The following is a 25,504-nucleotide window of genomic DNA, read 5'->3' on the forward strand; positions in this document are numbered from 1 at the left end:
ACCTGGCTTTAACCATGACTGGACACAAAGAACAAATGCAAAGAGACATTTGGAAATCAACAATGTAAAAAAATGACAATTAATGCTATTGTCTAAAGTATGAAAAAAAACTCACATGGAAGCATTTGAAAAGTGCCAGTTTGTCATTTATGTGCAGGATTGTGTCTCTGCTGTAGATCACATCAAAGGAACCTTCTGGGAACGTCCTCTTAGTGGCATCAGCCACCTCAAACTGGACCTGAGGTAGAGCACATGCCATTACTGATTTTTAGAAACAAACAAACCATTAATCAAACCAATATCTTTGGTGTTTAAACCAATAGGATAAGGGAACATTTAGACGTACTAATGGCAGCTTCTCAGTGATCGCCCGCTCCATAGCAATATCCACCATGTTGTCTGACAGGTCCAGGCCAAGCACTTCCACTCCAAAGGTCTGAAACGTACCATAATCATAGCCATCATAATAGTCTTTTCAATCATTATAATCATTATAAATTCCCTCTATTATCATTATTAGTATCACCCTAACTACGGCCGATTTCTTGGCTCTTACCTTAGCCATGTAGAAGTCTCCTCCACCAATGCCACAGCCAACATCTAGAACCTTCTGTCCGGGCTTCAGGTTCAGCAGGTCCACAAACTCCTATTAGTACAAAAAAGGTAAATTCTTTGGTTTAATCAAAGAATCCAACAGCTGTCAAGACATTTCACTCAAAACCACAAATGTTAAGGAAAAGTCAGGGGAGCTCCTAAATATTTTGGCAATCTATCCAATAGTTGAGATATTTCTGTCAGGACCAAAGTGGTGAGTACATTTATTTAATGCTGTTGCTAACTTCACAGAAAAACCACATGTGGCACATATGAAATTTAAAATGTGAAAACATGTGAAAAAATAATGTTTTGTACATGGGAAATGTGGTTTTGGGAAAATTTTCGTGGTGTAATGTGTGAAGCCCATGTAAATTCTGAAGTTGCAGAAAAACACATACATTTTCCATTATTTTCCACATGTACTCTACATGGTACCACTTGTTATAACATGTGCAACACATGTCATCACATGTGGGCACACTGATGACATGGAAAACGTGGGAAATGTTCGTGGTTTTTCTGCAACTTCAGTCACACAAGACATAAATTTGTTACAGAACTTTTCACTTTTGAAATCACACCTCTTTATTCTGTGTTCTTTTTGTATACCTTCTAAGAAGCACTTATTGAATCCTTCCAGCCTATTACTTTGGTATTTTCCACACTTTATTCCTACCTTGGTGGTGCTGGGCCCGCCTGTGCTGATGTAACCAGCCCCAAACATCTTCTCGTAGCGTAGGATCCCACGGCGGGTGTACTGCTGGTTGTCCAGGAACTGCTGGAAGGTGTTGAACTCGTTCTGGGAATTCGAGGAGTGGGGAACCTTCTCCAGCAGCCAGCAGATCTGATTAGGATTGTTTTTCATCTGGACAAGTGATTGAAAGGATGGAGACGGAGGGCAGGGAGTGAAGGGGAGAAAGGAGAGTGTTAACTGCACATCCTCATGCCTACATCACACATTACTATGTCCTTCTAGTTTAAACTTTCAGAAGACTTAAATTAAATGACTGTACCTCAATATAGGTCTTAACTTTCTTTTTTAACACCATCTCAAAACCAAACTTCTGGCCCCCCTCTGGCCCCTCCACTTGTACTGATGATACCATGTGGCTGTATTGTGTGTCAGAGCGGTAGCAGGTGGGGTTGAAGTCCCTCTTGGAGTCACCTTGGTAGATGTTAGAAGTTAAAAGAATCCTTCCCCTTATGTGTTTGTTAAGAAAAATATATTGTCTACTGTTGCTAAACATTCATAATCACCTGAGAAAGACTAATTACATTCAGAGCAGAAACTGATTCAGTTCTCACCAATGTTTAAATCTTTCTCACATGAAAGAGAGATTTGGACGTTTTATTGTTAGCTCAGTACCTGACCGGTGGTTGCAGGACTCCCTGAAGAAGAGAAAGCCACCGGGCCGCAGCCAGCCCAGCATCTTCTCCATGAAGGACTTCAGCTCCTCGTCACTCAGGTACATCAGCAGCCAGTTGGAGAAGATGAAGTCAATGCTGAGGACAACATTTAATGGATATGTTAAAATATAAGGAACAGTTTGTTTTATTTTAATTTATCTATTCTTCTTATGTAAAACAACAATGTCAGTATCTTACACTGCAAGTGCTGCACTGGCTGTAATAATTGTTCAATGCCTAGGCCTTGAATATCTTTTATGAACCAACAGCAGACAGCCCATCAAGCCCCCAAATGAGGGACTTGTATGAAAAAAATGCAATGTTAGACATAATCATAATTAACACAAGTATAAACCATATTTACAGTTTTGTTGTGAAACAAAACAACAAATTAAATTAAATTAAAAACCAAACTAAAATTGTTTTCTTTTGTCTAAATAATGCAAGTAGTCGGTCTGCTTTAATCCAACAATGTCTGAAGCTGTGCACGTAGCGTAAGGGTCTACAGCCATGGCAGTGTGAGGCTGTACTAAATGCTAACATCAGCAGACAAATCAAAATTTGGGATCCATCCAATAGTTGTTGAGATTTTTCAGTCTGGACCACAGTGGTGTGCTATTCCTAAAGATATTAAGTGTTAGTAATGTACAGATATCTGAAAACACACCTGTTTTGGATGACGTCCAGCTTTGTGACATCAGCTTGGATGAAGGTAGCGTTGCTATGGTGACCATTGTCCTGCCTGTTCCTCTCCACAAAGCTGTCCATGAAGTCGACAGCAGTCACATGGCCAGCCCTGGCCAGCAGGTGGCTGGTGTAACGACTGTAGAGACATTTGTCAGTAAATGCACTTGTCTTAAAAGCAGACAGAACCAGTGAACAGAGCTTGTATTGAAGAACTCTTTCAAAGCACTGAATAACAAACCAGCTTGCATTCTTGTATAGAAATAAGGCACATTTTCCCACATATAGTCTTGTAGAGACAGGCTTTCCCTCCGTCTTAGATTGTTGTGAGCATGGCCTGATGTTGTCCACTGTGATTCTTTTGCTGGATTTCTATCTTTGCAACAAGAGAGCATCATTGGCTCTTGTTTACAAAGCTTTTCTAAAGATCCTTTCACTTCTTGCATGCAAATCAGGAGCTCATCAGACTCACTTTCATGTCTTCTGTCCTAAATTTAACAGATACCTTGAAAACCCTGGTCACACACAAATCCACTACTACTAGACAGTTGATTGCTTCAATATGCTCACCCGATGCCAGCTCCCAGTTCCAGCACTCTGTATCCATCCAGGCAGGGCAGCATGGAGAGGATCTCGGGCAGCTCATGCTGGGTCAGCTCCCTGGCACCAGCGTCCAGCATCATCTCCTCCACTGTGGCGGCCTTGGAGTGCTCCTTCCAAAACTCTGTCATGCTGCTACGAGCTGTGAAGCACACAAGTGTCCAGATTAGGTCAGCAAAAATTAACACAAATTAAACCCAATAAATAAAATACAATATTAATTTTTACAGGAAGAAGAAAGAAATTTTAACTGTACTGCTTACACACAAAAAGGGAGGAAGGCTACATAGTTACACAATGATAATGAGACATACATATTTAATACATTTAAATAACAGTGCTGTAGGCTTTTAACCAACCTTGTGCTCAAGCAGCAGTCAAGATTGTGGATATTCATATGACGAACTAATATTTGTGTCTTAATTGCAGACATAGATCACTAAATACTAGTTTTAGTAATTATATTTCCTCTTGAATAGGGCAAAGTTCACGTGATCCCTTGGTGAAGTAGTTGAGAAAACAAAAACAAGTACATCATATACTAATTATATCTGACATAAAATGTACATCAACATTTTTTTAAGAAAGTCAGAAGAAAGACAATAGGTGTTAAATCCATTCAACACTGAGATTTAACAGACATTTCAGCTAAAATTCTTAAAACATAAAATCTGTCTGAGACACAAATTAACCATGAGCAAGCAGTCTTAAAACAGCACACTGATGTGGCACATATGTAGAGACTATGCCGTTTAGAGTTTCAACATTGTCATTTTACACTTAACTGACACTTACTACCACAGTTGCAGATGTTTTGCATGCCTTTGTCAGGAGGGCATGAAGTATTGTCTTCTTCAATAACACAACAGATTTCACTTGCTTTGTCAAAAGGGAGATTAACAGATAACATAGTAACTGGAAATGTTTAAAATAAATAAATACAGTCCTGAAACCCTCAATGAAAAATGCTACAAATATTTTGATTAAAGTCATTCATCAGTTTTTCAGAGAGACAAGAAAGCAATTAATCTGTAACTCAGATTCAGGACGTGATGCAGAAATGAACTGGTGGCTAAAAAAATGGTTTGTACTATGACATTCATATTAAAATGAGCAAAAAAAACACCTCATACCTCTTTCCATGGTGGTCTTAGATTGATTTGAACTTATTGTAAAATTAGTCTGCAGTACCCATGTTGTCTGGCAATTAACATCCTAATTATAGGAAAGTTACTATAAGGACTGCCTCTCTGACAGAGTGCAGTTTTGAACTTGTGTGGGTGATACTTAAATAACTGGGGGTGTGGTAGGAAACCATGGGCGTAACCACACATGCTTACACTTACAGGTAAATCACGTGACACATGCCGGCCATTTACAACAAACTTATTACAAAAGTGAAAATGTGTACAGTGGAATAAAATGCTTGTGCTAGTAAGTGTAAAATTGCCCAGTAAGTTACAGAAATACTGTGATTAAATAAAAATAAAATAAAATAATAATTTAATTAATAATTAAATTAATAATAATTAATAATAATGAAATATATGAAATATAATACATTTAAATATACAGTCTATGATTTAAATACTAATATCTTAAAACGTGTGCACATTTCTACTTTCTTAAAGATGTCTGCATCAGCCATGATTTTTAGACCAGACCAATTTTAAATATATGTGGCACTTTCTTGTCACAAATAGTGCACCTTGCTGTGTTTTTATTTACAGGTGAAAGTAGCGAGTGTTTGCAAGTTTGATGCAGAAGTGTGTCGTTTTGTTTTCTCAGTGCTTCATTTTTATATATTTCAACTGTTTTATGTGTTTCAAGTGTTTCAACACACCACATCAAATTTGAGTGAATTATTAACTTCATCAAAATAAAAAAATTGAAGGTTCACATTTCAATAGAAAGCTTATATTTCAGTTATTTCAGTTAATTTTCTTAATCTGCAGCCCTCACATAAAAGTTTATAAACAATCATTTAAGTAAGGAAAATGTCTATTTAATGCCATAACACACCTAACAGAGTAGAATGCGGCACAGTCAGTAACATAAAAGGAGAAGGCCAACCGGTTTGGTTGTAACCCCAGGCAGGGTGTTGAAAGTCAACCTGACTAGAAAGTCATGATTCCTCAGAGACAATCAGTTGCCTGGAGCCCTGCCTGACGAGTTCCTTCAAAAACTTTGAGCATGTGTACCTGTTTTGAAGGCAAAGAGTAGTCACACCAAATGCTGATTTGATTTAGATTTTTCTTCTTTCTTCCACTTTTTTATTTATCATTTAACAAAATACAATCTATTAACATGTCTATTTTTGAAAGGATTTTTACTTTAAAGAATTTTTTCCACATCTGCCAAATGTTTGCCCAGTACTGTATATACAGCTACATCTTAATATATTAGAGAATATTGTATAAAAGTTCATTTTTCCCCATACTTTAATTCAAAAAGTGAATCTTTAATATATTCTAGATTCATTACACATTAAGTGAAATATTTCAGGCCCTTTTTTGTTTTAATCTTCATGATCACGGCTTACAGCTCAAGGAAATTAAAAATCCATATCTGATAATATTAGAATAAAGAAATAGAAATGTTGAACTGAAGAGCCTTTAATCTCCAGCCTTGAGAGGATTGTCAAGCAAAGCCTATTCAAGAACTTGTGGGAGCTTCACAAGGAGTGGACTGAGGCTGGAGTCAGTGCATCAAGAGCCACCACGCACATACGTGTCCAGGATATGAGCTACAGGTTTTACATTCCTAGTGTCAAGCTACTCATGAACCAGAGACAACGTCAGAAGCGTCTTACCTGGGCTAAGGAGAGAAAGAACTAAACCGTTGCTCAGTGGTCCAAAGTCCTCTTTTCATTTGGTAAAAAAGTTCCCAGAGTCTGTAGGACGAGTGGAAAGGCACAGAATCCAAGTTTCTTGAAGTCCAGTGTTTCCACAGTCAGTGATGATTTGGGGTTGCCTCAGTGCCAAAACAACTAGTTACTGGTTTGCTGATCATGGTGTTACCAAGATTGATTGGCCAACCGACCCCATTGAGAATCTATGGGGTTTGTGAAGAGGAAAATGAGAGACACCAGAACCAACACTACAGACCAGCTGAAGGCCACTATCAAAGCAACCTGGGTTTCCATACCAACAGCAGTGCCACAGGCTGATTGGCTCTCTGCCACGCAGCATTGATGCAGTAATTTGTGCAAAAGGAGCCCCAACCAAGTACTGAGTGCATAAATAAACCTTTTTTAGAGCTTTTCATCTTGCAAGAAGGTCAACGTTTCTCTATTATACCTTCTTTATTGTAATATTCTAATATTTTGAGATAAGGATTTTTGATTTCCATGAGCAGTATAAGCAGTAGTCATCAAGATTAAAACATTTCAAAATTTCACTTAATTTGTAATGAATTTAGAATAGCATAACCCACCTAATTTATTGAGACAGGTCACCAGCTCTGATAGGCTGCTCTACAGCCTCAATACCATCCACTTTCCTTTTCCTCTTTCCCCTTAGATTCATCTCTTTCACCCCAAGTTGGGAACCACAGGTTTATCTAGAATGTTGAATATTTATGAACCCACGAAGTATAAGTGTTGTATTGCTGCTTTTACTAAAGTATAAGATAGTGTACCATACATGACTTTATTTTTAACTGAGCCTGTTGCTTTTGTTACTAGGGCTGAGCAATTAATCAAATTGTATTTTCAATTACAATTTTAGCTTCCAATGATTAAGAAAACAAGATAATCAAGATAAAAAGATTGTGCCGCATTCTGTTTCACAAAAATGCTCTCCTTTTTGTCTTGTGGTATAAACCCAGCACACCCTTTTCCTTTACAGCAGTGGCTCTTGCCTCTCCCTAAAGGCCTAAAGTCACTCTCAGCCTGGCTGTGATGTTTAGTTCAGCTTGACCAAGATGACCGGGTGTTATTACTGCTATGACTTGTTAGTCAACATTATTAACTTAAGCCTATGGCATTTTATACTGCATATATTAGCCTAGCAGTGGGCTATTTTGGATTTTTGGGGCAATGCATAAATAATAATTTTCCCTGAAAATATGTCGTCTACTTTGCTGCATATTGCTCCAAAACCTGTTTGTTTATATAGTACAGCATTAATGGTGCCTTCACAAATCTGCAGGTTACCCATGCCATGCGCACTAATGCACCTCCATACCATATGGACGCTGGCTTTTACACTGTGCACCCATAACAAGCCGGATAGTCCCTGTTCTCTTTAGGCCAGAGGTCACAGCCATCCAATACTGGTTTTCGGCCTTGTTCCTTGTGTAGAGATTTCTTCTTATTCTCTGAATCTTTAAATCTTTAAATATACAATGAAGAGCCTTTGCAATTTTTAGTTGAGAAACATTATTATTAAATTTCTGAATTGTTGGAAAGACCTAGTCTGTCTGGGATGCTCTTTTTATAGCCAGTCATATTACTAACCTGTTGCCATTTAACCTAATTAATTAATAAATGTTCCAACAGTTGTTTTCTTTTAGCATTACACAACTCTTCCAGTATTTTGTTGCCACTGTCTTAACTTTTTGAAATGTGTAACTGGCATCAAATTTGACCCGGGCATGTAGCTTAATTCTTAAATAATAACATTTCTCAGTTTCAACATTTGATAAATTTATGTTATTTTCAATTGATTTTGGGGCTTTAATGCTTTGCACATCCTCACATTTTGTGGACATTTTATACGGCATGCTAACGTTTTTGGAAACGGGGATGTATCAAAGCCCAAATAAGCTGGGAGAATTTAGTAAATGTACTTAAATGTATTCTCATAGTTTTGTTTATGAACTGGTAATTCCTGTCTCGGCCTTGTTGTGGCAGTAACGGTGCAGAAGTTTAAGTTTTGACCGCGTCATAAGAAGAAAACAAGGAAGCGCCTGTGCAGCAGCAGCAGCAGCTCTGGACAATGATTTTTAACGGCGAGAAGTAGCTGTCCGTTGATTGTCTTTTGAGTGGCGTGTAAGGTGAGACGAGGCACCGCATTTTATCCATCACATGTCAGTGTACCTAACCGGTAACACGTGTAGACACCCTGTTTTAAAGAGAATAAGAGTTAGCTAGCGTGTGAGCAGGTGAAGTTAGCATGGTAACTTTGCTAGCTCGGTTAGCTGTAGCCACAACCGTTATTTATGCACCGAACGTTCGTGGGAGTCCGTTCCAATGTTCGAAAATAATGACGTCTTCTAATTATGTCGTCTGGTTCCTAGCAGAACCCAGAGCCCTTTAAAGAGGCTCTGGCAGAACGTATGAGCAGAACCCGACTCTGGACTCCAGCTAAGCGACAGGACCTTACGACAGCAAAGAGGCAGTAGTGAAAATGAAACAGTATCGTTAAGTGAATTGGAGGTGGTTGCTGATGTACCAGACTAAAATGATTGATCATCTGAAAATCATTTTTATGTACTGTCGGTATGACGTTCCCTGTATCGGAAGAAGGATAGCTAAGTTATGTAACATAATTAACCTCTAACGTTAACCTTAACGAAATTCTCTTAGTCACAGAAAGAAACACGGCAGTACAAGTAAGGTTAGCAGGTACACGCAGAGATTAGTTGGCAACATTGAAATAGTGAGACGGTATTAGTACTATGCGATGTAACTTAATGACTCCACTTATCTTTTCCGTAAAAGTCATTGTCATAAATGGTAACTGCTAATGTGGATTGGTCCCTCTGCCAGATACCAAATCCATTTAAAGGGACACCCCAAAAATTTAGTATTGTACCACCATAAACTATCAAGAGACATTTGTTATAATTAATGCTCAGATATTCTGACTTTTAGTCCCTAGTATGGGTCAAGCTCCAAATAGTTGGATCCTACAACTCCCATAATGCAGCTTGATAGGACAGGAGACAAAGCAGATCTGTTTAACATTGAAAAATGATTTACAGCACTGGAAAGGGAATGCTGCTAACCCCTTCCTGCCTGGTGATTGCTCTTGTCTTATAAACCACTAAAGACAGCCTGTATAATAGGGATGTCACCAGATGCCCCGTGACACGATATTAAACGATACTTGCGTCACAATACAATATTATTGCATATATTGTGATATTTTGCAATTTATTACCTTTTTTCCAACTTCAAATTATGACCCCAAAGTAAAGCTATGTCAACATCTGTTTACTCTAAGGGCCCCTATTCACCAAAGCATTTTTTGCCAGCTGAAAACACCAGCTGCTCTTCTAAAAATGCCCAGCAGGTAGCGCTACCGGGCGTTTTTGAGGCACAGCGGTTTTTCTGACTGCTTGATGTTACAAGTAGTTCTATCTAACTTTACTGGATGTAAAAATGTCAACACAGAGTACAGTACTTACTCTTAATGAAGAGAAGGCTGAAGTAGGGAGAGAGAGAGAGGACGGACTCGCCTTATGTGGGTTCATGAGATTTCGTGGGCGAGAAAACATCTCTTTGTAGGTTGGACGAAGCCCGGTTCCAGGATAGTAACAGTTGCTACGGTGTGGTATTTGTATCAATACAGTATTGCCATGGAAAATATCGCGATACTATGCTGTATCAATTTTCCCCCCCAACCTACTGTATAGTATTCCTTGTGACTAGTAAACTGATGTGTAAATCAGTGGAGAGCCTGTTTACTTAAGGTGACAAGAAGGAGCAAAGGTGACACCAAGACATGCTGTTGTTGTGATGTTAGCTATAGTAGCGGGAGAGTTGAAAGGGTCGCTCTCTGGAGCTGATGTGCTGGCTCTGGGACCGTCTTGTCCTTGTTGCATGTTAGCTTCACAGCAGCATGTGTATCAACATTTTGCTAACACATAACTTAGCTAACATTAGTTACATTATTTGCTGTGTAGTTTTTTGCTCTATATCATCATGGTATTTGTCATGGTATTGAATTTCTCCAAAATCACTTACTCTAAATGTTGAGCAGATATATGAAGATAAGCTTGAGTGCTACAGATGTTCTCTATAATGTGTCTGAATTTATATGTAACATTTATCTACAGCAGCTTCTTAGCACATTTATTTACATTATTAATCTCAACAGCTAACTGTGGAAATGGAGGCTGGAGGAGGAGAGGAGAGTATGGAAGTGCAGGGGGCAGCTGCAGCAGCAGCACCAGGCTTTTCTGGACACCGACAGACTAATGCAAAGCCAGTTTGGGCTTCGCTAGAAGAAGCAGCCCAAATGAAAACAGAAGGGAACGCTTTCTACAGGGAGAAGAACATTCGTTCAGCCATCGGGCGTTATCACCGTGCTTTGCTGATCCTCAGAGGCCTCGACTCTGATGTGATGACGCCAGTGAAAGGGTTTGGACCTGAGAGACCTGCTCTCACACCTGAACAGGAGGCTGTACTAAGAAGCACACAAGTGGACTGCTACAACAACCTAGCTGGTAAATAAAACATCATAACCATGCAAAGTCAAGGGGTTAAAAGAGTGCTACAATATCCAGCTTAAGTGAAAATACTGTTATTTGACTTAAATATATCCCAGGTTCTGTTAAAATCTATTCAAGTAGTAGCTATTCAAAAACTATTCCGAGTATCAGTTAAGTAGTCTCATGTAGTCATAGAGTCCTTTAGCATAATTATTTTCTTGTGAACATGCCCACCAACAAATCCTTTTGCAATTCAGAGATTCTTCAAAGACGTGACTTCCTTTCTAAGAGAGCGTTTTCATTGATTGCCTTACAAGGGAAATTGGCAGCTGGGTACAGCATGTACAGTATTTTCTAATATGTATATGTCTCTTTCAGCCTGTTTGCTGCAGAGACAGATTGTTGACTATGCTCGTGTGCGGGAGTACAGCCTGCGGGTACTGCAGTGGCGACCAGGTGATGTCAAAGCACTTTACAGGGCGGGAGTAGCCACTCTGGAGATGGGAGATGCACAGACTGCTAAACAGTACCTTGCCCAGGCCTGCAGAGACCAGCCTAATGGTAAGAAAAGAATGAGCACATCAGGGTCATCCACAGTCGTCCATATGAATGTGATGTGCTGATGGCAATGTACAGAAATCAGCAGCTGGAGTTTTGTCATTGTCTACATAGGTCAATGACAGTACTGTTGTGCAATAGAAGTGTTTTGGCAGCACTCAAAACCCAATACAAAATCCATGTAGTTACATGAGTCAGTGAGAGGAAAATAGAATTGAGCCTGGAAAATACACACGGGGTCACAGCAAAATGTGTAAGGGGCAAGTGAAGTGCTAGCTGTTACGTGGCTTGTTGGCTGTAGACAGCTGTAGAAAGCATACCTTTATTTATAGTTTATCTAGTAAATAACCTTAGAGCAAAAAAAGAACATTTGTCAAGATGCTTTTGTCTCTGACCCAGCATTCAAGACAGAGTGATGTATTTATAACCTTAAAGACATACTTAGACATTTTGGGAAATGTGTTTATTCGCTTTCTTGCCAAGAGTTAAATGAGAAGATCAATACCACTGTCATATCAGTACATTAAAATATGAAGCTACAGCCCGTTAGCTTATCTTAGCATGAAGACTGGGGAAACAGCTAGCCTGGCTCCAACAAAATCCACTTACCAGCACCTCTAAAGCTCACTAATTAACATGTTATATCAACACAGATTAAACGAACAGGATACAACTTTTAATACCTCTTGTATTATCTGTTTCAGAAAAAAATATTTGATGCTCTGCAAATACAGAGCCTGCTAAGACCAAAATGCAATCTTTATCCTTATTTCATGAATCGATTTGTCAGTTCATTCATTTTCAGCACATTTTTGCTGGAGTATGTTGCATGTAAATAAAGTTTTCTTTTTATTTATTTATGTTTTGCTCCTTGCTGATTTTCACTCAAGAACATTTGGCTCTGTCACAGAAATTGCTGGATAAATCATATCCATACATGTAATATCCCTAGCAGAATTGACCTTTCACTAAGCCACGCCCACCTTAGTTACTGTTGCTAAGTCCGACAAACTGTCGGAGCTGTTAAGACTTATCTCGGCGCTGCCACTATCTATTACCGCACTCCCCAGATAAATATTGACAAATTTGTTGGAAAAAATGATCTCAGAAAGAAGCAGACAGTTTTGCAGTTGTGAACCACCGTATCCCCGACGATTGAAGAAAGGTAGGAAACGACTTCTTTTGCATTAGAGGGAATGGAGTGCAGCAATGAAAGTGTCGGACCTCTGTTAGAGCAAGTCCTATACTGCGCTGTGATTGGCCAGCCGCGTGTTCGGGCCGTGGCTTAGTGAAGGGTCAATTCTGCAGATTATATCTTAGCCTCCTCCAGCGTATTTGAACATATGTGGGATAAAGGAAAGTATGCCTTTCCAAAACAAAACCTCTTCATTTTTCTTCTGTCGCAGATGCCAACGTGAGGAAGCACCTTCAGAGGGCTGAGGAGAAACTGAATCGGGAGTTACAAAAAGAGAAGGCCATGTACCGAGGCATGTTTGCACCCAGCCTGGGGAGCAGCTCCGGAGAAGGGATTAACCAAACCAACAGAACTGGTGAGGGAGTTTAGCCTGCCAGCTCAACTCGCCAAATAAAGCCTCAACCTGAGCGAGAGAGACTGCTCAACCTCAGCAGATCACAAACCAACTGAAGAATGTTCACACATCTTGAATTACTAATGTTACTGTGTCTCCTGTAGATGTTTTTGGGGTGAGCATAGTAAAGTAAGAACTGTACATTATACAGAGTACTGGAATGTGGTCGGTAAAGATGTCGCTGCTGAAAATAGAAAGGAGATGACTGTTAAGTTAGTTTCCTAGCAACACAGAAACGGAGCCGGTTTATAGCCCAAAGGAGCAAGAGTTTGGATATTTCACAAAAATGCTTCTGAAAGTTTAAGTGAGACTCTTATGCACTACTCAAAGTTCTGATTATGCCTTCATGATTGCAGTTATCTGATTAGTGTTGTGAATGTTGATTTTGTGAGTTTTCAAGTAAAATATTTTTTATAAATGATGTCACAGCAAAAGTTATTTAATTGAAAAACATTATATAATGTAGGTATTTCAGGCACAGTACATGTTAAGATATAAGTTTATTTTATTAATGGTAAGCCATGTGAAGCCACATTTAGTCAAATAACTCATCAATATTTTAATAATTCAATATTCTTTTGAAAATCCTGAGCACAATATCAAGTTAAAGAGTATTTGCTTGGTTTTGGTCATTATTTGGCCAATATGATTGTACTGCAGAGGCAGTATTGCCCATCAACAAAGAATATCACATTCTCACAATAGCTATAATCACTGAACAAGTCACAGATCAGCATGCAGAAGAGGAGTGTACACAAACACATTCATACTCATGATTACAGGAGGATTCAACCAGTATGTGATGTGAAGCTGTTCATAACTAAAATAAGGAGTTAACATTCAATATCTTTAAGTTTGGCTACTTTTTAGCCACAAAAGGAGCCCAGAATTGTGTCCCTGTTAAGATGCCAAATCCTTTTAAACCACTCACACTGGATAAACTCCACTGAAACCCAAATTAATGAAGTTCTTTGCAGCTCCTAAAAGGAATTTTTCACCCCTATTTGTCACCTATGTCCTCTTCACTGGTATTCCTCTCTGGGCCTTGCTACATCCTACAGCATTCTCGCTTGCTACTGTAGGGTGCAAAATTGAGAATAATACTACGTCAGTGAGGAAAGACTTAGAGAGACAATGCAATAGGCTGGCTACAAAGCCCTCTGATTATGCCTCTGGCATGTTGTAGTTTTTTGGGGGAGCTATAAAAACTGGATGTCTTTAAAAATGTACAAAACATTACTATAATGATGATGTGAGCCAATAACACAATTAATGGGTTTTTACAGGCTTTATGTGCCTGAGAGGAACATCCATCATATTGGTGGCAGAAGGTGGTGTTAATGTGATATGTTATGGCCAGTATTATAGAACCTGTGTATCTGACTAATCAATCAAAAGTCTTTGAAGCTTGAGAATGAAAAATGATGGCACTTCTTCTACATGAAATTTAACACCAACCGTCACTTGTGTTCTGAACGTTAACACGTGGAAGAAGATGATGTTCATTTATTTTACAAGGGTCACTTTTTGGAGGGCTTCCGTTTGAGACTCAGGGACCTCATGGAGCCAAACACTCTCCTCCCCAAGTCCCTCAGTGAACGAGAGCGCTGGAGGGGCACCCGTGGAGGAGGCGATGGAGAAAAGGAAGGGGAGGAGAGAGGGGAGAGGGAATGGCAGCTGCCTTCCAGGCTCTGAGAACGAGAGAGGTTAAAGAGGCTGGCGGTGGAGGACAGGTGTTTGTCTTCCTCCTTTGCTCTCAGCAGTCTGACCCCTTCATCTCTGCCGATGTACATGCCACCTTGCCCCACATCTAATGAGGAAACCCAGTGTGCCCGCTTTGTGGGCCCCTCGCTGTGGTTTCGAGGCACAAGCAAGCCTTGGGACTCACTCCTGAACAAAGCCCTCCTGGAAAGCCTGAGGCTGCTGCTGCGTCTCTCCCCTTCTTCCTTCCCTCTTTTTTTTGAGAAGATAGGGGAGTTTTCTACTTTTGGCCTCTTGTCATTACTGTTGGACGAAGACTTCATCCTTCTATGCTCCCTCCTCCAGCTTCCGACGCTGTTCCTCCTCCATCCGTAGCCATACTCCGCTCGGTCCATCTCCTCCCTTTCGCTTTCGGACTCCTTGCCCCGGAGGCGTCCCTCAAAGCCCCTCCAGAGTTTGTTGGAAGTCTTCCTGGGTGTCTGGGCTGCTGATCGCTCCTGGTTTTCATCCCAAATGGAGCTATAGTCCTCTCTCTTGGCGTAGCTGCTTACTGTGGCTGCCCTGATCAACTTGTGGGAGGCATGCTTTCCTCTATAAAGCCCCTCCCCATCCACCCTCTTCCACCCGGCGCTACCCCCACTTCCTCCCCCACTCTGCCGTAGTGAACCACCCCTTGGTTGGATACCGCCATGCTCCAAAGGAGAGCTCCTTGTATTGGTGCGAGGCAGGGAGCACTGGAAGGGCGCATCCCTTCTGAAAACAGAGAGTGGAGTGGCAGCCAAAGGGGATGGCTGGAGAGGCCTGGGAGGAGAGCGGCCCCTGGGGGTGGGGCGGGAGGCAGGGGAGGAGGCGGTGGACGAGGGCGCGTCGGATGAGGAAGGGATCTGCTGGTAGTGGCAGTGTGAGGAGTAGTGGGGAGAGGGGATATGGATGGACTGATAAGGGTGTATGGGGCTGCTGGAGTGTGAGAGAGGAGGGGTGAGACTGGACTGAGACTGTGGAGAATGGGTGACACTGAGAGACAGCTGTATTGGTCTCTGGGGATTCAGGTCGGTCAGTCTAGTATAGTCATGTGACTGATCTGTCTGGGCTGTCAGGCGAGTTTTACTGTGACCCCTCACCTCGCCTGCAGTATCTGTTTGAAAGCAGTCAATGTCGAGCTCCACACCTTGTTCCATCAGTCCAACCACAACAGCCCTAGAGAGGCCAGAGAGGCGGGAGATCTCCCCCACCATGGGAGAGTCTTCACTTAGCTTGGGACTGGTGTTGGACTCTTGGATCAAGCTGCTGCGTTGAGACCCAGGAGCTGATCCAGAATTTGTACCAAAAACTGATGATCCAGTCTCAGGTGGAGCACCGCTGCTCCAGTCTAAGGAGCGACAGAAGGCAGATGACCCAAATCCAGAACTGGATCCAGACCCTGAAGTGACCTCCAGGGAACTGCGGTGGCTCAGGCTGCTTGGACATGTTGAAATGCGAGGGCGAGTCCTAAGTGCTGGGGTGGGTGTAGCAGAGAGTGATGTGGCAGAAGCTGTGGAAGCTGCAGCGAAGTCACTCCTCAAAGCTCCACAACTGCCATTTTTGGAATTGTCCACCAGTCCCCGGCTAGAATTTAAACCAGGGGTCAGGTTCAAGTTGAGGTTGAGATGCAGATTTATGTTCAAGTCCTCTCCGGTTGCTGAAGGAAGGTTACCCAGGTTGATTGAATTCCTAGTGGCTTTGTTCCCCGTAGTGCTGAGGCTGACCCTGGCAGAGTTTCCTAGCAGTGACTTACAGGGAGTCATGCTGAGGTTACTGCGGCTCTCAAAGGCAGAAAGGGACTGGGTGGAACCGTGACTTTTGCCAGGGGTACAAAGCCCTCTGTGCTTAACTAGACCAGGGGTGGCAGCTGAAGTGAGATCAGAGGTGGAGGAGGTTACCCGTCGGTGGTACTGGCGAGCCAGTCGAGAGATGTACTGCTCTAGCTGTGTGAGGGAAGCCGGGGCAGGGGGCTGGCGAGGCTGGTGAGGCTGGAGAGGCAGAGTTTGATCAGCAGTGGACTCTTGTGGTTCATCTAGTTGGGGTCCTTCAGGGCTTGAAGAGGCTGAAGGCTCCTGGCTCTGTGAGGTGAAGAGGGGGCTCTGGAGGGCGACGGCATGCAGCGGGCTGGGGTAGGTGTACACCTCTTTGGTCCGACGGGACACCAGGTCTGTGCAGTAGTGAGGATCCAGCTGGGGTTTTGGATGGAGGAAGGAAGTGAAGGAAGAGCAGGTGGGATCGATTAGCCGGAGGAGAGAAGAAATGAGGGAGTCGCTGAGTCCTGAGCAGAGGTCAGACAGAAAGCTCAGACCAGTTGCTTCAAGGTCACTTTGGACTGTAAGAGATGAGAAAAGAATTTCAGATAAAATACTACTAATTTTAGATTATCATTCCCAAATATTTATACATTCATCTCTTTCCAGACATAAGAGCTCCACTGATGTCAGAACACTGCTTTGAACCATTTTCAGTTGACCTTTTTGAACCAGCTTAATGTGACTGCTGCAGATTCATATTTCCATGGATCCACAATCTGTACCAGCTTACCTGAAACTGGTGTCCCTTCTGTTGGTTTGTGGTCTTTCTGGCTGTTCTGCAGTGCAGAATGCTGCTGCTGCTGCTGCTGCACTGCACCTTCTGACCACAGGATGTCAGTGTTGTCAGCAGACAGAGGAACCTGCTCCCACAGCTTCAGGGGTCTAGCCGGTGGCGCCAGTCCTCCCTGAGCAGCTTCACTGGACACAGAGTAGCAAGAGTCCGAGAGAGAGCTCCCGCTCACTGAATAGAAACCTTGACAAAAGAAGAGGGAAGAAAGACACAGAGAAATAAATGCAATGTAATAATTGTACATGAATCTTCTGCTAACATCCAAGTGAAAATATCCAACATTTTTTCTACTCAAGAATGCTAAAGATGCTGGAAAATAGGGCTCGCTAGAGTCCTCTCTGGTTGTGATGTAATATACTTACCATTATTTCATTTGCATTATTTATTCTCTAAATTTGGGATTTGACTTGAAGATTAAGCTATTTTGAAATAATGACTTTCAGGGTTTTAGATTTGAGCTGAATTACATGCCAAGTTTTCAGATAGCCTCTACAAGAAAGTAAAGAATAGTATAAAAGCAGGCATGCATGAGTGCAGAGCAGGGAGAGGAATGTTGGAGTTGGGTGTAGAGACACAGAGACCAGAGACACAGAGACCAGAGCTACAGTGACAATGGATAAGAGTTTGGCAACAAAGGCTGAAAAGTTAACAGTGAGAGAGAAATTAATGAGTCAGTGCCAAGTCAGAGTGCAAGTAAACACAAGTAAAAAGAGCATGGTTAATGTTTAATTGTTCTTCAATTACACAAGGCGAGGTGTTGTTATATCAGAAGGTGTCACAATGTTGGTTGTTGTTCAGGTCAGTCATGTTGGCCACTGAAGACAAGTGTTTAGGTATGTGTTTACCTGAACTAGGTCTGGAGTCACAGTCCAGATGGACTATACCACTAGGGTCCGGTGTTGGGGGAGAGAGCAGTTCAGAGGGGGTGTCCCAGGACAGAGTAGACCAGCGTGAGTTACTCCCCCTGCCAGATGAGGAATGGACCGTCCCTTCGCCTGAATTACTGCCACAGTCCTCAGGGCAGTTCTGACAAGGCAATACCACTATATCTGAGGGGGACGGAGCCTGAAAAAAAGAAAACATGGGACAGGTTAGGCTTGAGCAACAATAATTAAATCAAATATCTTTGACCAAAATATCTAAATACTGTAACTGTGACTATATGCTTATACAACATGATAAATCTATGCAAAATTACAAATAAAATAATAAAATCTTATGTTCACTGCAGCAAACTATGTTCTACTGTTTTGCATTATTTTACATAGAACCTGTAATAACTCATGAGTTTTCCACTACAGTTTACTTTCAATCACTACTTTCGGCTTTTTTTTTACAATAACATGTTATGATCTTATCATCACAAAATAGTTAGACTGTTAGAGGTTTTCTCATTCTGTTTTCAGCCATACTTCAGATGTTTATTGTGTGCTTTTGTGCTGTATGTGCCTGACAATGTAGCATAATGGTGTCCAGTATGCTGTTTTCTTTACTAACATTAATGTTATCTTCTCTTTATTATTGCTTCAGCAGGTTTATAAACTTTTTCAATAACTTTTGTGATTTTAATCTTATATCCTTTTTGTCTTTTCAGGTGACTTTAAAACATCTATCCAGGGTTTACACTTTAAAAAAAACTGTTGCATCAATGTTGATGCAACAGTTATTTAGATGAAACCGTGTAAGAAGTTTAGAGGGGAAATGTCTAGCTTACAGCTCATCTGAAACATGAGACGTGGCCCCGACCAGACATTGCTTTATTACAAGGCATCACAAGACAATGGTTTATTGTATTTTATAAGTTTATCGTGTTTGTTTGTTTTTTTAAGTAAAAAGTACAACATCTCCTTCTGAAAAGTAGTGGAAGTAGAAAATAGCATCAAATGGAAACACTTCAATTGTACTTCAATTGCGAGGCGCAGTATGACCCATATGAAAAGACACGGAGGGTTGAACGTCCATGATATCATTTACCAGAATGACGCTCTCAGATGACATCACATCACTTACCAGAACAGTCAGGAATAAGGCCCCACACACAACAGCAACAATAACAATCGCCCCATCAAGTTAGCAAAGTGCCTCCATTTCCTAGATTAGTAAGAGCTTGGTAGAGTAACCCCCCCCCCCTCCAATTATCCTCCAAATCCCCTACCCACCCCTCCAGGACAGCAGCTCCTGCATTAGACTGATCGAGCCCAGACAACAGAAACACTGTGAGTGGCACTGATCAATCCTCTTGTTGCTGAGGAAACAATACAGGTAGTGACTCACTGCTGGGCGACGGGGGGGGGGGGTTAGAAGATAATGGGAAAAGACAGATGACGTAACAAAGAGCAGCCGGAATGGCAGAAGGGAAGGGGGGTGGGAGGTGATGGGGTTTACTGTGGAGAAAAGAAGTGGGAGAAAGAGTTCCAGACTTTGACCTGTCTTATCTCCTCTCTTCCTCTCTGAGATCAGGAGCTTCATCTCACTACTGTCCCCTGCTTTTCTATTTTTCCCTCAGTAAATAAAGTGAGTCGTGGCTGAGTGGGTGACCAAAAAAAAAAAACAAGTGAGAGGGACAAAAAAAGAGACCGAGAAATAAGAGAGTGAGTCACTGAGTGAGTGAAGGCAGTGAAGGGAGGGTGAGGTGGGGAGGGGGCGAGTGGTTGCCGGGTGAGAGAGAAGGGCATCTTGAAGGACCCCAACCTCCCCCACACTCTCCCCTTGACAAATAATCCCCCCCCCCCACTTCTGTAATATCCTTTGAGCCAGCCACCCCGAACTCACCATAGCTACAGCCGCTCTCTGTAACTCTAACTCTCACTCGCCTCTCCTCCCACACAGAACCACAACAGGCCTGGCGAACGATTTAACTCATCCTCAGCCTGACACACACACACACAAGGCAGTCTGGTTGTGACTCTCACTCGCATAATGTTATGTTGTCTGTTTGGAATCAAAATCCTACTCACTGCAAATGCACTTCTGCACTTGTAAGGGCCTCAACTCAAGTTTCTTTCCCTTCCCTTCTCTAATTCTGTCTATTTAAAGATATGAATTAAGCCATTAAAACGCCCCTTTAATGTGTATATCTGCAAAAATCTCTTTTCTTACACAAACCTCTCCATATTATGCTCCGTAACAACGTAATGCTTTGCACATTATATGATTTAATGTTACACAGAGACCAGAGCATGATCAAATCATAGGAGGCTGACAGATAAGTGGGTGGGGGTTTGCTCAGACCTATGTAATATGATATTCCTCCATGAGAGGCAGCAGCCCCTCTGGAACAATATGAAGAGAATGTATGGGTCGATTGGATGATAATGCTACAGTGATCGCAGCTGCACAAGAAACACAACCTCCCCTCAATAAGTGCATTATGTCATTACAGCAGGACAAATTGCAGCGGTTGCCATGTTGCAGCACAGTCATTTGGTCAAACAGTGTAGGATGGAGAGAGTGTTTGGTGAGGAGCACCTGCTTGCATTATTAATGTGGTATTGAAGTTTAAAGACAGCCCACGCTGTGCATCTTCATCTTCACCAGCGAGTGGAGCGATGTGCTCCACTCTTTTCTGAAACATTCAGGTGACTCTTTGGTTGCACATAAAAAGTATCAGCGTAACAGACTTCTTTTTCTTTCTTTTTTTTTCTAGTGAACTCAGAAGGATCCTGAGGCAAAGAACCAGAGACAAAAGCTGTCTCACCCCACAAGTCAGGTTAATGGCTCTCTCAGTGTAAGATTATGCTTTCCAACACTAAACCTAATTTCAAGACAGGCTGCCTTCAGTAAGCACTGCAGATGGTGTAGAGACACATGCGCATACTGATACATCATGGCTTTAAATGACAATTATTCTTATCACTGATTCGTCTGCTGATTGTTAATCTAAATCCAGCGAATGTTTGGCTTCTCTTTTTTTGCTTGAAAATGTCTGATTTCCCTACTTCTCCCACTCCTGTCCTCTTATGTGCTAACATTGAATACTGAATGGCAACAGTGGCAACAATCAGTATTTCACCAACTGGGCCTTGACACTCATCCTGAAGTCAAGAAGAGTTGCTGAGGAGCGAAAAAACTGAAATGTTACACAAAGTTTTCTTCTACTTTATATTACGCATAATGCAGAATACTTCATTTGGAAACCAAAGATGGTTCTATTTATAAAAACAGATTGCCAGCTCAAAACTGAATTATTTATTCTAGTGAAACATATTTATGCAAATTAAATGTGTCTTCTCTCCACAAACAATACTGAAGAAGCATTGTTTGGTATTACTTTTTTTTCTTCAGAAACTTGCGTGCTTCACAGATGCCAGAACATCCATGAAAAGAATGAATACAGTCATTTTGATTTGCATCCTAACATCACCGATGACACATCACAGGCATAATAATCCCGACCTTCCAAATATGGGTATGCACAGTGATTTACACTTGCCCTTGCTCTGCTGTTAGAGAGAGAAAAGGTGAATCACATTTCAAGAGTTTAATTCCAAAACGGAAAAAAACTAAACAAAGCTGGTGTTAAAGTGGAGCGCATTATGTTATGAGTCATCTAATCCTCAGCTTACAAAATAGTTATATTTTTAAAAGCAGAACAACCAGTGTTTTTCAAAGCAGTAAGATATGGATTTCAGGTAAATGAATATAATGTGCTTGGAGATAAAACCTTTACAATAAGTCTAACTTCTCCGCCTTTATGGTTGTGAATAAACAGTAGGAGCCCCATCTACTCTCTCCTCCTTGTTCTCTCTCCAGCTGCTGCAGCGTATAAATTAGATGTGCTCACTTTTGTAACAACAATTTGTCATTATGCAAATGTTTTGTGTGTTGGTGGAGGCCGACCAGGGCAGAGGGCAGAGTGCCAGCCTGCTCTGCTAACACTGGCAGCTCCCTTCAGAGGTGAGAATGAGCAATGCTGCTCGGCCTCTCCACAGGATATCTCAGCACCGGGGGGGAAACTACAGAGGAGATGTTGGTAGGTGGGCGGTGAGGAAGGCAGCAGATTATGAGCCGCACTTCCATGCAGATGCCCTCGCTCAATGAGGCCGCAATTTCTGTCCCCGCACCGATAAAAACAGATTTCATTATTCAGAGTTGTTTTCGTCCCTCTAGTGGAGCCTATAAGGGATCTGATTTCATATTACTTTGTCATATAAATACACCATTCTGCAAAATGTGGCCTCAGCTGTGGCCTTATTTAGAAAGAACATGTATTAATGTGCTGCAGGCTGCCGACTAACACGACTCGACAAGTACCAGGCACACATATATTCACAGTGTAATAACACTCTGCAGAGTGAGGAAGTATCTGTTACTTTCTCAGAATATCACTAAAATGTTATTAATGCGGCCGAGAGTGACCCAATAAATATCTGAGGTGAAGAACTCCCAACACCAGCAGACCCTGAATACAACATGAACCTGTCATGTCACTGGTTTATCAAATCTGGAAGTGATCTAGAGATAATCCATGACTTAACACGGACAGCACTGCGCCCTCTGTGCAAAGCAGTGAATCCCCTTAAAGTTTAGGTCCGTGGAGAAAAGTCTATTTTTTGATGATGTTTTGGTCTTAAAGAACAATTTCACAAGAGGATCCTTTCATTAAAACAAGGTTGTCTATGTAGTACAAAAGGTGGAATTGAAATAAGTGCCCTATGATTTTTTTTTAAAAGCTGGAACTAATTATTATCTAGAAAAACTGTTTGTTCAATAAAATGTCCATCACATTCTCCCAGTCCCCTAGACAAATCCAACCAAGTGTCCAAAACCCAAAATATATTCAGTTTAATATAAAAAAGACAATGAAAAGCAACTATTCCTGAAATTTAGACGTTAATAGGTAATTAATATAGCTTGAAATAGCTTGAAAACATTGTTGATTATGTTTCTGTCAATCTTATAACTGACTCATTTTTCAGTTCTAGTTGTCCCCGTTGCTCTTAATATTCAGTATTTTCTTGCCAATTTCCATTTTAGATTAATCAAGACTTCTAACCAGACAATCCTGCTGGGTGCACTCACAGTCACCTTTATCCCTTTTAGCAGATTTTACATCTTGATGACTTCACAGGTTCAAATGTAGTTCATGTTCAGGAATAATGGACCAGATCACATATGGCCCCAGGATCCAGGCCTTATGATCGGGACCAGTTCACATCATGTCCTCCTGTATTACATGTCAACGCACATTCCCCACATCTCTCAACACAAAAAGACCTGCATATGCATTTCATGACACTGTTGGGAAATGGGTTACTTTATATTTGGGTGTGTTTAAAGATAAGACATCCTAACCCCTCAGTTTAAGTCACTCTCCACTGGAGCATTCAGGAATTCACAATGAAAGATCATAACTGCACTTTTAGCTCAGGACAGGATGGAGTCTACCTTCATGTTGTGATCAGAGATGATTTGAATGCAAACTGGGTGCCAAAGTGACCTTTACAGCTGATGAGCTTACCAGCCAGAGCCAAGAAATGCAGCAGTGTCTGGTTGCTGGCTTGTGTGTTACTACCTACACCTGATTTCAGTGCCTGTATCCCACCACATCCGATCCATCCTAACCTTGAGGCAGGGCACAGAGCCAGCCAGACAGGAGCTGGTCCTGTTACCCTGACCCCAATGACATTTGCTCTATGTGACGGTAACACGCACACAGCTGCTGTGTAAAATGACCCAGACAGCACGTTTGGATGGTCTCTGGCACCATCTCACTCAGTTGGGTGCGATACAAATCTGTCTACTGAGCCGCAGAGGGACTGGCTCGTTGGCAGATCACCATCATCCCCGCATCCATATTTAATAATCTCGTAATCTAGAGATCCGGGCTAAGAGCTGACAGACGCACTGACTGACCTGTTGCCTGCGGGATGTGGCAGAGCCATGGTCTGCGCTCTCCGAGGCTCCGCTCCCCTCCTCCGCCCGTGACTCCTCGGCGTTGGTGGCAGCGGGGGCTCGGTCCTCCAAAGCGGCGTCCACCATCTCCAGGTGTTTGCACCTGAGCACCTCCAGCTCCAGCACCCCGGCCAACGTCGCTCTGAGGCGCTCTCCGATGCGGACGCGCTCGGTGCCCGACCACAGCGAGTTCACGCAGCCGCGGCGGCCGGCCATCCTCGTCGGGGTGCGGGCAGGCGGAACCAGGGGCGCACCGCTGACCACCGCTCACTCGCCGTTCAATGGATGAGAGGAATGAACGGGCTAAGGTCCAGCTCCAGACAGAGCAACACGGTTCCAGACAAGCGATAGCAACATAGCAGGCGCTTGAATTAACGTAATAAGGAAAATATAATCCTTACCATCTCTAATGTGCCATGCAGCCTACAGCTTCAGGCAGCCCCGCTGGCTGGCACAAGACTTGAATTAATGAATCCATAGGTACACCGAGGGAACATCAACCAGCCATGCCGCATATTAATCCACACTTAATTTCCTGTTGACACTGTCCCCTTTTTTCATGTCACTCATACGCTTTCCCGGTCCACTGCAGTTTCCATGGCGCTGGGCTCCGTGCGCTGCGTCCCCGATGAGACAATGCAACAGACGGACAGAGGGTGATAACGTTTGGCTACATGTGGGAGCAGGCGGGCAGCAGAGAGGAGGAGCCACTGCACCAGAGCTGCACGGGGATTGGTCGGGGAAGTTTTTCGAACGGACGCGTGGAAAAAAATCCGACTGCCCAACTTCACCGAGGACAAATACGTTCCTACAGTGTTCCCATAGAGGTGGGGAGGTTAGAGAGTGCCCTCAACATGCCCTTCAGTCAGTGGTGGAAATTAACTTAGTAGGCTATTTTTACTCAAGTACTGTAGGCTACTGTTTTTGAGGTAGGCTGCTTGTCCTTGAGTATTTCTATTTTCTGCTCTCCACAACAAATGATGATGTAATATTACAGATTAAGATACCCAGTAGTATATAAAGTGATAGAATTAGCTTTACCATACCATTACCAACATCTGCATTAAAGTAAATTAATTATAAACGATCCAGTGATATTATAGCCTATGTATTAATCTGAAATAGATCATTCTGCATAATAAATACTTGGACTTTTGGTAAGTAATATAGTACATATATAATATATTGATGCTACTTGATGTGTTTTTGCTTAAGTAAGATTTTGAATGCACTTTAATTTGTAACAGAGTATTTCTAAAATGTGATATTGCTGCTTTGACTTAGGCTAAGTAAAGAAGAACTGTTGTTAATCTTATTACTAACTCTGGTGCTTTTCCTGCTACTTCACACATAAAGTATCATTAGTTAATCAAGTTAGACCGTTATTATTGAACTTTGTGTTCAAATGGTGCATAATCCCAAATAAAGTTGTGTTTAATGAAATTACAACAAAACGCACAAGCCCTCTT

At 42.0% G+C, this 25,504-nt stretch overlaps 3 protein-coding genes across 3 annotated transcripts; 1 reads left to right on the forward strand and 2 right to left on the reverse strand.

Moving 5' to 3' along the window:
• Window positions 1–271: 271 nt before the first annotated feature.
• On the reverse strand, window positions 272–4,446 carry LOC119888734 (phosphoethanolamine N-methyltransferase 1-like). The gene is made up of 8 exons (XM_038699429.1): window positions 4,422–4,446; window positions 3,259–3,430; window positions 2,672–2,827; window positions 1,964–2,100; window positions 1,611–1,762; window positions 1,274–1,462; window positions 557–646; window positions 272–436 (listed from the first exon to the last, which is right to left on the reverse strand). Exons 1-8 carry the CDS (start codon window positions 4,429–4,431, stop codon window positions 287–289), a joined length of 1,056 nt encoding a protein of 351 aa, XP_038555357.1. The 5' UTR covers window positions 4,432–4,446; the 3' UTR covers window positions 272–286.
• Window positions 4,447–8,014: 3,568 nt separating this feature from the next.
• Window positions 8,015–13,236, forward strand: ttc9c (tetratricopeptide repeat domain 9C). The gene is made up of 4 exons (XM_038699431.1): window positions 8,015–8,286; window positions 10,335–10,683; window positions 11,047–11,229; window positions 12,633–13,236. Exons 2-4 carry the CDS (start codon window positions 10,347–10,349, stop codon window positions 12,788–12,790), a joined length of 678 nt encoding a protein of 225 aa, XP_038555359.1. The 5' UTR covers window positions 8,015–8,286; window positions 10,335–10,346; the 3' UTR covers window positions 12,791–13,236.
• Window positions 13,234–24,909, reverse strand: si:ch211-168f7.5. Its single transcript, XM_038699430.1, has 4 exons — window positions 23,997–24,909; window positions 17,987–18,206; window positions 17,082–17,324; window positions 13,234–16,869 (listed from the first exon to the last, which is right to left on the reverse strand). The coding sequence occupies exons 1-4, from the start codon at window positions 24,249–24,251 to the stop codon at window positions 14,336–14,338; spliced, it is 3,252 nt and encodes a 1,083-aa protein (XP_038555358.1). The 5' UTR covers window positions 24,252–24,909; the 3' UTR covers window positions 13,234–14,335.
• Window positions 24,910–25,504: the final 595 nt, after the last annotated feature.

Source organism: Micropterus salmoides, unplaced genomic scaffold (assembly GCF_014851395.1).
Source record: "Micropterus salmoides isolate LMB-PRFRI ecotype aquatic unplaced genomic scaffold, ASM1485139v1 Ms_hic_scaffold_5, whole genome shotgun sequence".
Lineage (NCBI taxonomy): Eukaryota > Metazoa > Chordata > Actinopteri > Centrarchiformes > Centrarchidae > Micropterus > Micropterus salmoides.